Here is a 13,045-nt window from a genome sequence, read left to right as displayed (position 1 = left end):
ACTTAAGTTCCACCAAATCTAGTGGTTCAAATGGAGGACCGTGGATGGCCTGAAGAACTACTGCCAAATCCCAAGAAGCCACTTAGGGGACAAAAGGGAGTTGAATCCGGAGGACACCCTGGAGGAAGATGTGGATATCCGGTAGCAGAGCCAGTCTACGTTGGAACCATACTGACAGAGCAGAGACATGCACTTTCTACGTGGCCAGGCGGAGACCGAGGTCCAATCCAGCTTGAAGGAAGGCCAGAAGTCTGGAAATCCGAAACACCTGAGGGTCTTAACTTCTTGGATGACACAATTGGAAATGTGTGCCACACTCTGTGGTAGATCCTAGCAGAAGCTAGCTTACGCGCTCTAAGCATCGTGTTGATGACAGGGAGAGAATCCTTTGGACCTTAGGAGGGATGTCTCAAGAGACATGCCGTCAATGACAGACGATACAGGTCTGGGTAAAGGCAAGGATCCGGAGACAATAGGTCAGGACGTTGAGGCAACAGGAACGTAGTGTCGATGGAGAGACTCTGAAGATCCAAGCTGGAGCCACCAGCAGGACCGTGCCTCAGTCTTGTTTGAACTTCTGAAGAACTCGAGGAAGAAGGGAGACTTGAGGAAACAGGTACGCAAACTGGAAGGTCCACTTCACTGACAGAGCATCTACCAAGGTTGCTTTGGCATCTCTTGTTCTGGACCCGTACACTGGTAATTTGTGATTGTGTCGGGAGGCCATGAGGTCCACCTCTGGGAGGCCCCATTTGTCCACCAGGAGTTGAAACACCTCTTGGTGAAGAGACCATTCACCTGGATGCACGTCGTGACGGCTGTGGATGTCCGCTTCCCAATTGAAAACTCCCGGAATGAACACTGCCGAAATGGCCGGGAGGTGACACTCATGTCAGAATGAGTGACACTTCTGTCATTGCTTCTTGACTTAGAGTACCTCCTTGATGATTGATGTAAGCTACGGTGGTGGCGTTGTTGGACTGAACCTGCACAGGTTTTTCGTGAAGTATGTGCTTGGCCAGCTTGAGGGCCCTGTACAGAGCCTGAAGTTCCAATATGTTGATTGGAAGTGTTGCCTCAACTGCTGTCCAACAGCCCTGAAAAGAGTGCGGACCGGTCCGGGATCCAATAGGGGCAACCCTTTGTTAGATGAGAAGTCAGTAGCCACCAAGACAGAGACAGACGCACTTCCGGAGAGAGCACCATTGTCTGAGCTTTGATCCGGTAGGGTAATCCGTTCCACCTGGAGAGGATCAGCCCCTGCAGAGGCCTGGAATGAAACTGAGCATATGTCACCATGTCGAATGTGGACACCAAGAGATCTTCTCTGAAGTCAAAAAGATTCTCTGCTCTTGAAAATCTAGAAGGGCTCCCAGATGAACCACTCTCTGTGAGGGGATCAGGGAGGACTTTTTCCAATTGATTAACTACCCGTGTACCTGTAGAAAAGCAATTGTTAGTTGCAGGTGGTGGTGAAGCACTTCTGGGGAACCCGCTAATAGGAGGAGCTCATCCAGGTATGGTAGTAGCCGGATACCCTGACTCCGTAGATGGGCCGCCATAATAGCCATAACTTTGGTAAACACCCTTGGAGCTGTGGACAGGCCAAAGGGAAGCACCCGAAACTGGAAGTGTTGCTGTAGTATAGCAAACCGGAGATAACGCTGGTGAGAGGGCGTTATAGGAACATGTAGGTATGCATCCTGAATATCCAGCTATACCATAAAATCCCCAGGTTCCATAGCCAGTATGATGGAACGTAGAGTTTCCATCCTGAACCTGGGCACCCTGAGGAATTTGTTCAGTGATTTGAGGTTGAGGATAGGTCAATGAGACCGATTCGGCTTCTGCACCAGAAAAGAGTACAATAACCAGTCCCTCACTAGGATAGCGAGACTGGCACAATCACCCCTGCTTGCAGCAAGGACTGTATGGCTTTCTGGAACTGTAAGGCCTTGTTCTTGTCCGAAGGAGGGCCTGTGCAGAAAAACTGGTGGGGAGGTCTTTGAAGGAATGAGAAGGCATAACCGTGATAGACCACTTCTCTTACCGAAGCGTCCTTGGTGGTTCGACACCAGTACTGGGCAAACTGAAGAAGTCGGCCTCCCACTGTGGAATCCCCAGAGGGAGCCCGCCCCATCAGGCTGAGGGTCTATCCTCTGATTTGGAAGCAGGGCATCTTGTGCTTCAGGCCTGTTTCTTAGGCTTGGCCATCTTCTTGGCAGCTGACTGTCTAGGAAAAGACTACCCTTTGGGTTTTCCTTGGGGACGTAAGGACCGAAAGGAAGAGGTTTGAGACATTGAAGGAACAGATGCTGAAGGCAGAAACGCAGATTTCGATGCTGCCAATGTGTCAACAATCTTGTCCAAGTCTGGACCAAACAAGATGTCCCCACTGTATGGTAAAGCCTCCAGGCCTCTCTTAGAATCAGCATCCAGCCTCCAAGAGCGCAGCCACAGGGAACGGCGAGCAGACACGGCTGCGGCTGAGACTCTGGAGGTCAAAAGACTGGCATCCAGCACTGCCAAACCAATATATGCAGCCGCATCTCGAATGTGGCCAACCAATGACACCTTATTCTCAGGAGCTTCCGAGGGAAAGGAGTCCTCAAGTGCATCGGCCCAGCTCTCTATAGCTTTAGATACCCATGAGATAGCCATGGATGGGCAGACAACAGCTCCTGAAAGAGAGTATAATGATTTCAGGCAAGTTTCCACTTTCCTATCTTTAGGATCTTTGAAAGACGAAATGGAAGGCATAGGTAATGCAGCGCTTTTAATTAAACATGTAATGTGGGAATCCACTGCAGGGGGTGATTCCCATTTCTTACAGTGAGCCTCAGGAAATGGGTAACATGAGGCCAAACGCTCTTGAGGTTGATACCTCTTACCAGGCGACTGCCAGGCAGCAGCCATGTGTTTTACTAGCTGGTCTGATAGAGGGAATACAGCCGAAGTCACCTTTACCCGTTTAAACAGAGGGTGTTTGGATTAAGGGGCTGGCTCGTCATCCTCTATTACCAATATGGACCTGACAGCATGCACCAAGGCAGGCATATTAATAGTTGACTTAGTCTCTGCCTCTTGCTGAGGGGATTCAGGCATCAGCAATCTCTCCATCGTCAGATGACATCTCAGACTCTTGAGAGCTGTGTGGACTGAGATGACAACACAGGACGGTTAGCTGGCTTTAGGAGTTTCTCACCCTGCAACATGGTCTGAAGGGCAGTAGAAGAAGCCACCAGGCTCTGCACTGAAGTAGAGAAAACATCTACCCATGGTGAAGGTATAACCTGTCCCAGTGAGGGAATGACAGTCTGCAGTGGTATAGGAGTCTGCATAATCTGTGGTAGTCCCTGCTGAGGTAACCCCATAGGAGGAAAAATAGCAGGGAAAGCTAGGCGGCCCGCAAAGGAGGCCGGGACCCGAGAAAAAGCAGCCCAAGGGGGCCCCTGTACCAGTGTTGGGGGAGTTTGAGGTGCATGGAGACTTATAACATTGCACATATAACCCATCCCGAACCAAAGGCTCCTCACTTAAACCTGCAGTACATTATCTGCAAGATAGCAGAATGGGTGCACAAGTGTGCTCGTTATCCTTGTCAGACATATCTGCAAAGTAATATGAGATACAATAAGGCACTGGATACAATGCAACTACGAGTATATAGGCTACTAGTAGGAGAGCAATACACTGGTCCTGTCTGATGCTTGGGTAAGCTGCAGGAGCCCACTGCCTAAATATGACACAGTGCAGCACACAAGAGTATGTGATAGACCTCACAAATATAACTTTTTTGCATATGTGAGGTATAGGAATCACCCTAACTACACCTGTATTAGTGTAGAATTAGAGAAAGGGTATAGATATAAGATGGACAGTTAGTAACAAAAAAGACAGACAGACAGCGCTAGCATAAGTCACATACAATGCAGAAATCACACTGCAAATTGGCACTACACAGACTCAGTGTCTGGTAGGCTATAGCACTACATACGTTGACCCAAGGGAGAGGTATCTAGGGGGACCGGACCAGACGCTGTCCTGAGAGAGCTGCGACTGAACCAACGAAGAAAGTGGCCACCGTGCTGATTATTTAACCTCCGGTACGCTGGTTCCCGCACCAATTGTCTCTGGTGGTCTAGTGGATCGCGGTGGCTAGAGCCTGCGTCTACACTCAGCACCTCCGGTCTGTCCTGAAACCGAAGGTATGACTGCTACCGCGCGGGTCACCGTGAGCGATGACCCACTCTTTCCTGTCCCCTTACGCCCGGCTGCAGTCTGGGTCCTCTTACAGGGCCTTGGCTAGCACTGACCCTGGGATGCCCGCCGAGATCCCCAGCTCTGTACTCTGTACTGGCGTTGCGGCACCGGAGGGGTGATGGAGCAGCAGCGCAGATGTCCCACGGACAGTCTGCTGCGCGCTCCCCGTAGGGAAAAGTAAAATTAAATCATAAAATAAAAAGCTTAAGGGCTGCCTATGCAGTGCCCTGCGCAATGGTGACAGACTCCGGCCGGTCACCAACGAAACTGAGGTGCCTTTGGCTCGGGGGCTTGGTATAGAGAGAGTGGACCAGTACATCCTGGGAGCTGAAAGCTTTTAACTGCGTGGTGCCCGCATTACAGATCCATCACCTACACCACAAGGTCTCCCTGTGGAGCCTATGGACCTTGAAGAAGAAACTATGTTATATGAATACATATGATGGAAAGGTCACCTTCTGTCTGAAAGTCTTTTAAGGACACTGTGAGAGGCTTATCCTTTCCTTGGTGATTCTTTCGTTTATCCTTTTTATTGACTCTTTTTGACTGAGGCGAGACATTTCCTCCACTGTCATTTTCCTTAAAAAACAAAAACAAAAAAGTTACTTTGTATTCCTACAACAGAGGATAACAAGGTTATAATCCAAGGTGGTTACCTGCAGCCCACTTAACAATGAACAGAGTTTTTTTCTTTATGTTACCAGCTCCTAATTGTGGGGACTGCTTTTGCCAATGATCAAATTGTCTGGGGGTAATTTCCCAAAACCAAATGTGGAGAGGGGGTGGCAAACAAAAAAAATCCAAAAAACAGCCCGAGACAATGACAAGTAACACCCAAAGCGCTACTTATTATAATTCTCTTTATCTATCCGTTGTATATACAGGATATAATCCACAATCTCTTCTATAAATTGGCTGGCTGATATTGGGCTTTTTTCATTATTATTATTTATATATCTATCTATCTATCTATCTATATATATATATATATATATATTCCATTTGATATTTACATATCTACATTCATCTACAAAAGATATACTGAGCACCTAGATTGTGTGTGCTTATAACCTTAGTTTACTTCATAACCACAATCCTGAATAAGATAATGCCATAATTCTTGTAATTTCACATATTTACTAAAACACAGTTAAAAATATGAGATATGGTAAGAACTTACCCTTGTTATCTCTACGAAGTCCATAGGGTTCCACAGGATACCTTGGGGTATAGGCGATGGCGGCAGACATCCAGGCACCACAGAGTTAAATATTCAGCCTCCCAGGATGCACTGGGGTCCCTCTCCTATACCCCGCCCCCGAGCCTCAGGCCACTCAGTTTCGTAACAAGCCATAGGCCGGAGCAGGAGCAAAAAAAAGAGAGAAGACAGTCTGGAACACACAAGAATCACATTCTCACCAGAAGGAGACGGAGAAACCGGTGACCAGATCAAAGCCCATCTGCAGTACAGGTGCGACAGGGCGGGAGTCCTGTGGAACCCTATGGACTTCGTAGAAATAGAGATAACAAGGTAAGTTCTTACCATATCTCATATTTTCTACTTCAGGGTCCATAGGGTATCCACAAGATACCTTGGGGATGTCCCAAAGCAGTATCCTTTAAGGGTGGGGACGCTCCTGTGCTGTAAGGAGAATCCGCCGCCGAAAGGAAGCATCCTGAGAGGCGAAGGTATCAAGAGCATAATACCTTACAAAAATATGGACAGATGACCACGTGGCTGCCAATCACCGCTGAGGCGCCACGTCGAGCTGCCCACGAAGGACCCACAGACCTAGTGGAAGAGCTTTAATAGAGGATGGAACAGGAAGACCTGTGAATCCATCCTACCAAAGTTAGCGTAGTGGCAGGCCAACCCTTTTTATGGAAACCAGAAAGGACAAAACAGAGAGTCTGATTTCCTAAATGGACTGGTACGGTCAACTTAAATTCTTAGCGCCCGTACCACAGCCAAATAGGCCTCACCAGCAGACAGGACTGGGGAAGTAAAGGCAAGCACTGCCCTGTTCCTAGGAAAGATGAGAAAAAGGGAGGTCTACATGACAAAGCCTCCCATTCTGAGATCCTACTGGCCAAATTAAGAGCCAGAAGGAATACAGTCCTAGCCGTAAGCCATTTGAAATCCACTGAGCCCAGTGGACCAAATGGCGGTCCTCAGAGAGCCCTAAGGACCACAGCCAAATCCCAAGGAGCAACAGGTGGAACAAAGGGATGCTGAATATAACGTACACCCTGCACAAAGGTGCGGACATCAGGAAGAGTAGCAATCCTACACTGAAACCATACTAACAGGGCAGAAACCTGCACCTTGAGGTAAGCAAGGCGAAGACCGTTATCTAAGCCCACCTGTAGGAAAGCCAACCTCTGGATATCCGGAATACCCGAGGAGCCTAGCCTCTAGGGCGACACCTGAAAGAAAGTATACCATACCTAATGGTAAATTCTTGCAGATAAAAACTTCCGAGCTCTTAGCATTCGCAGAGCCCCTGTTAACTATAGAGCTGGAAAAACTCCTAGACCTTAAGAGGGCAGTCTCCACCGCCACACCGTCAAGGACAGACAACCCAGGTCTGGGTATCAGCCAGGATCCTGAGACAACAGGTCCGGGCGTAGAGGCAACAGCTTCGGAGTGTTAACTGAGAGGCTCCGAAGATCTGAGTAATAGTGCCATCTGGCCTACGCTGGAGCTATCAGCAGGAGCGTGCCTCCTTCTTGCTATTACTGGAGGAAGAAGGGATAACGGAGGGACGAGGTACACAACTTGGAAGGTCCACTGGACCTACCTACGTCTATCAGAAGAGTCTCATCTCTGAAAGGCTCCACTTGTTCACCAGAAGATTGAACACCTCCTGATAAAGAGGACATTTCCCTGAATGCACGTCTTGACGGCTGAGAAAGCCTGCTTTCCATCTGAGGATTCCTGAATGAACACTGCCGATGACGGCAGGGAATAGCCTTTCACCCAAGCCAGAATTCGGGACACCACTGTTAGTGTCGCCTGACTTCGGGAACCTCCTAGGTGGTTTACATAAGCCATCATGATGGCGTTGTCAGACTGTACCTGCACGGTATTTCCTTGGAGGACCTGCCCTGCATGCTGGAGAACCCTGAATACTGCTCAGAGTTGTCAGATGTTTATGGGAAGCGCAAAAACTACTGGTGTCCACCTGCCCTGGAACAAGTGTGGACCCGCCACTGCTTCCCAGCCACGGATACTGGCGTCCGTCGTCAGAAGGACCCTGTCCGCAATCCCAAAGGGGGTGCCCCTTGTTTAGGTGAGCTTTCTGCAGCCACCAGGCCAGAGAGAGACAAACCTCCGGGGAAAGCACTATTGACTTTATCCTATGGGGCAACCCATCCCATCCGGAGAGGATCAAGTTCTTTAGAGTGAAGCTGGGTACTCTCCACCATGTCGAACAGCGACATCCTGGAACCCAGGAACCACATTGCCAAGTGAATAGACAGTCGGCGACTCTGCAGGCAACTGCGTACGTTTGCCTGTAATGCAGAGATCTTTTCCTCAATCATAAAGATCCTCAGATGTTGGGATATGGAGCATCCTCTGTGAAGAATCAGAGAGGACCATTTCCAGTTTATCAGTCAGCCCTAACGTAGCAACACAGATATTGTCCGTTGCATATGGCACTGAAGTATCTCTGGAGACCGTGGTAACAACAGGAGGTCACTCGGATAGGGTAACAAGCGGACCCCCTGCATCCGCAGGTGGGCTGCCATAACTACCATGACCCTGGTAAACCGTGAGGCGCGGAGGCCAGACCAAGGAGCAATGCCAGAAACTGGAAATGCTTATCGACCACTGCAAACCTGAGGAAAACACTGGTGTGCTAAGAAAAGAGGGATATTCAGGTAGTCACCCTGAATATATCCAACGACACCACAAAATTCCCAGGCTCCATTGAATGATGGAATGCAGGGTCCCCCTCCCGAACCGAGGAACCCTTAAGAATTTGTTGAAGGATTCAAGGTTGAGAATGTCCTGGTAAGACCCATTGGGTGTCTGTACCAGAAAGAGGATGGAGTAATACCTCGTTCCCCTTTGGGGCAATGGAATAGGTACTATAACTCCTGCCTGGAGCATAGAGTGTAACACCCTCAAAAATTACAGGGCCTTGTCCTGAATTGACAGAAGACCTGTAACGAAAAATGGACTGGGAGGCTTTTACCGGGAGGAAAGGACATACCTTCAAGAAAATACTTCTCTTACCCCAGTGTCCGTGGTGGTCAGACACCAGCACTGGGCGAACTGGAGAAGCCGGCCTCCAACTCTGGGGGCTCCCGAGAGGAGGCCCGTCCCGTGAGGCTGAAGGCTTATAGTCCAACTTGGGAGTAGGACGTCTTGTACTCCAAGCCTGTTCTTATGGCTGAGCAGATTTCCTGGCTACTGACTGTCTTGGAAAGCTGTATTTTAGACTTACCCTGGCCTCACAGGGCCGAAAAGACAAAGTCCCAGACCCTGATGGGACTGTAGCCGATGGCAGACACGCAGACGTAGCTGCTGCCTGCAGGGCCACAATTGCGTCCAGACGAGGGCCAAACAGGACTTGTCCCGTAAAAGGCAAAGCATTCCAAATGGAATCTGCGTCCGCTTTCCAAGAGCGCAACCACAGGGAGCGGCAAGCCGCTACTGCTGCCGAGGAGATTCTGGAAAGGAGTAGGCTATATGTAAGACCGTCTCATTATGAACGTGGCAAAGTCTCTAAGAATCTACCAGTATCCACCTGCTCTGCTAGAGAGTCAGTGTGCAGAGATCCAGTTACCTACTCAGTGTTCCATGGCTCTGGCCCCCCAGCACATGGCCATAGCCGGCCTGGAAGCCCCTCCAGCAAGGGAATATTGGATTTTAGATATATTTGCACCTTGCAATCTGGAACCTCCTTCAAAGAGGACGTGGAGGGCATGGGCAACGTAGCACTCCTCACTAGGCGTGTAACATGAGAATCTACCCGTAAAGGTAACTCCCATTCGGAAATTTAATTATCCGCAAAAGGGGTATGCAAAAGGTCAACCGTTTTTGAGGCTGGAACCGCTTACCCGGATTTTCCACGCCTCCTCTAAATGATCCACCTGACCAGATAGAGGAATTACAGTGGCAACACCCTTATCCTTAAAGAAGGCATATTTGGATTTAGCCACGGGGGATATTAATAACCAAAGCCGCACGGACTGCCCGTAGAAGGCCAGGTATATAGACTTTAGACCCAGACTACGCCTCCTTTGCACTAAGGGGCTCGTGTCTGAAAAAGTCAATAATGTCACTGTCATCAGACGTCATGTCTTTACCCGTCTGAGACCCGAAAGGCCGTTTAGAAGGCCGAAATGGTGACTCCCCTGTAAAACGTCCATCAGGTGCTATACCAATTGGACAATAAATTCACCCACACAGGCTCCTGCGAGACCTGGGGGGGCGAAAAACAGGATACACTGGGGTACCATCAACTGTCCAGGGACCCCTGCATATGATGAGACCACCACAGGCTGCAATAACCCCTATGGGAAACGCAGGGGGCGTTGCCCACAAAGGCTGTAAGCATCTTAGCCAGCCGAGGGCGGTCCCCTTTTTTGTGCAGGCACAGTGACAGAAATGGGGCGTGATATATAATACAACATGCCCTCCATAAACCCTCAGCGTCTACATATCCCTCCGCTAACTGCACATGATATCAGTACATTATAGCTGGAAGAGGATATCCTCGTTCACTTTCCGACATGAGGAGTGTGAACGGAGCGTATGTGACCTCCCACACAGAAAAACCACGTTTACTGTGAGGTAATAAACACCCTGCGACACCGCACCGCAAGGGCTGTAGCAGAAGAACAGGGATAGGAAAAGGCTGACAGTCAGAAATGAAAGTACAGGCAAACAGCGCTAGCATTTAAGTCACATACAATGCACAGATAACATCCTGCATTACAAGCACTGCGATCAACTACACAAACCAGAGCCTGGTAGGAAACAGTGCTGCATACACTGACCTTAATTGAAGGAGAGGTATGCGGGGGACCCGGACCGCAATGGCATCTGTATCAGCTTCCAGCAGCGTTTGCCATCCCCAGCACATGTAGTGAGAAAATGGCCACCGAGGAGCAGAGAGAAGGCAGGGCCCGGGGGAGGAGCGCTGACACAGCCCGCTCAGACCGCTGTGGAATGGCACTGTGCAGCGGGGGAGACGCCGGCTGTGAGACAGGGAAGGCGTTCTCCCCTGGCGTGCTATCAGCCCCTGGGACGCCGCGCTGTATCGCACATGCTGCGGCCCGCTGTCCCTGGTGGTCTAGTGGAAGGCGCAGGATCAGTACCTGGCCCCACGCGCAGCCGGTCCCCAGGGAGCCCCCTGCCTGGGGACCAAACAGGACTGTGTTACCGGCGGGTGCCCACCGCGGGACCCCGCCGCTTACCTTGTTCCCCGTGCATCCGGCCACAGTCCAGGTAGCCGGGGATCACCGCTAGCTGTGACCCCAGCTACCTACCAGCATCCCCGGATCGGTACCGGCGGGGTGTAGGAGTGACAGCATGGACGTCAATACTGACTCTCCTATGCTGGAGCACTCTAGTTGTGCAGCCACAGCTGCGAAGAAATATTCAGGGGCCTTAAAAAGACCCCCCTCTGTACGGTGCGACTGGTCCGGCCAGGCACCTACGAAAACTGAGTGGCCTGAGGCTCAGGGGCGGGGTATAGGAGAGGGACCCCAGTGCATCCTGGGAGGCTGAAGATTTAACTCTGTGGTGCCTGGATGTCTGCCGCCATCGCCTATACCCCAAGGTATCCTGTGGATACCCTATGGACCCTGAAGTAGAAATTAAAGTTAGAGAGTAAATCCTAATTTGTAATTATAACTAAAAAGAGAAATTGTTTTACAGTAAGGGATGCTGCAAAACAGTGGTCCACAATCTTTGCCCAATTCTCTAGCTATTTGGCTCAGGCAAGCTGCAATTTAGCAGTTGTGGAAGTGTTGAAAAGTGGTATCCTGTTGCCTAAAGAACCTATACCACCTTTCAATTTGCACATGCACAAATAGAATTAGATTGTCAATCTGCAGTGAACATTTAGAGCCAATCAGAAGTCAGTGTTGTAAACTAGTACTGCTTATATTTCTATAAGGTCACAAAGTTTCTGAAGAGCACCATGAGCATGTTCAAGTGAGTACACGGGGTGTCCACAGACTCAATTAATATTTACTCAAAATATAACTTCCGTCACTGAACATTTTATAGTACAAAATAAAACAAGATACAGAAAAACATGATTTTATAACAGTTTGTTTATATTGTTTGTTCAGATTATTTAACATGCAGTGGACAACTCTACATTTCAAAGACGGTATATCGGTAAAAAACATCTACTGAAGTGCAGCAAGGTTCAGTCATGGAGGATTGAAGCATTCCTATTGATGCATTGCGCCTCAATGCTCCTACAATTTATGTCAGATTTTATATCAAACCATACTGGAGAGAAAAGAAGGGTAATCTTAAAAGTTTGGAGTCTCTGGGTGCATGTCCAGATGACTTAGAGACCAGAGAGAGGAGATGGAGGAACTGGTATCCACTCTGGAAAACTCAGTTTTGAAATTAAACGAAAATAAATAGTAATTTAGTTAAAAAGCCAAAGTGGCATGTCTATAGTACCGAGATACAGTGTTGTAGATACTTAGGCAATGAGATGCATGAACAATTTAATTAAGCACTTACTTTACTTATACCCCTTTTAAACCGCAGCAAAAATACTGGTTATTGCAGGGTTAACCCAGGTTGCTGCTCAGTGTAAAATGGGCCAGGGTTGGATTCCCGGGTCCAGTGACCCGGCAATACAACCCGGGTAGCTTGCAGGTTTTAACACAAGAAAAACCCGTGTAACCCTGCAATGTAAACAGATAACCCGGGTCGTCTGACCTGTGTCCAGTGTACAGCATGGGGAGAACATAATGAGGTCATCTCCAAGCACTGGCAGAAGAGTTCCACTGCACATCGGAATAACCCAGGTGGGCGCCACAGTGTGAAAGTGGTCTGTCCTGGGTCTGACCCAGTTTAGGACCATGTTCCAAATCCCAGGTCAGACCCGGGACTTAAGTGTAAAAGGTGCATTACATTGTTTGAGCCTTAGAATGATAGATTAATAGATTATATACCTGTTCTGTAATTTACGAACTCTATTCAGTAATATTATATGATATTACAATAATATTAATATGCAGGACGGGAGGGATATCTGCTTTTATGGAACTTTGAAGTCCTGATGTTAAGTGTTGAACAAACTCATGGATTACCCACTAAAACACCACTACACCATCATCCTTCAATTCTGTAAATAAAAGGGACATAGGCACGCTTCTAGCTATGACCCATGCGCATTACCCATGCGTTAGAACTGGGATTTCAATATTGTCCATGATAGCTTTATCAACTGTTGCTCCTCAGTCCATAGTGAAGGCAGATATCCACAAGATATATGTAATATATGCATAGTCTGTAATTTGACGAATGGAGAAGCAGACATGTCCAATAGACGCGACTCTTGATATTCTGTCATATATGATGCTTTTTCCTAAATTCATCCCGCATTCTCTTTGCCTATGAAAAAACTAACGAGCACTGCTGATTGATGGTCAATTCTTGTCGTATTTGCGATAGCCTTATGGAGGGATGGGGGCTTAAAATCTGATGGGCATCGATGGCGGAATTTAAATGACAGTCAACACCGATGCTTAGTAAATACTGTTACTTTAGACACTAACACATTATCGATGCCCG

General features: G+C 48.5%; 1 protein-coding gene across 3 annotated transcripts in view; it reads right to left on the bottom strand.

Moving 5' to 3' along the window:
* The window catches only part of GKAP1 (G kinase anchoring protein 1), a 58,337-nt gene that overhangs the window by 28,284 nt on the left and 17,008 nt on the right, over nt 1–13,045 (bottom strand). For all 3 annotated transcript variants that reach the window (XM_088470109.1, XM_088470108.1, XM_088470110.1), the window contains one exon: nt 4,719–4,842. In XM_088470109.1, the coding sequence (XP_088326235.1) occupies nt 4,719–4,842 (124 nt within the window). The remainder of the gene's footprint in view (nt 1–4,718; nt 4,843–13,045) is intronic.

The sequence above is a fragment of the Taudactylus pleione genome, unplaced genomic scaffold (genome assembly GCF_031769625.1).
Source record: "Taudactylus pleione unplaced genomic scaffold, aTauple2 ptg000095l, whole genome shotgun sequence".
Lineage (NCBI taxonomy): Eukaryota > Metazoa > Chordata > Amphibia > Anura > Myobatrachidae > Taudactylus > Taudactylus pleione.
The sequence above is the reverse complement of the archived record's forward strand: the minus strand, read 5'-3'. Positions and strand labels throughout refer to the sequence as shown.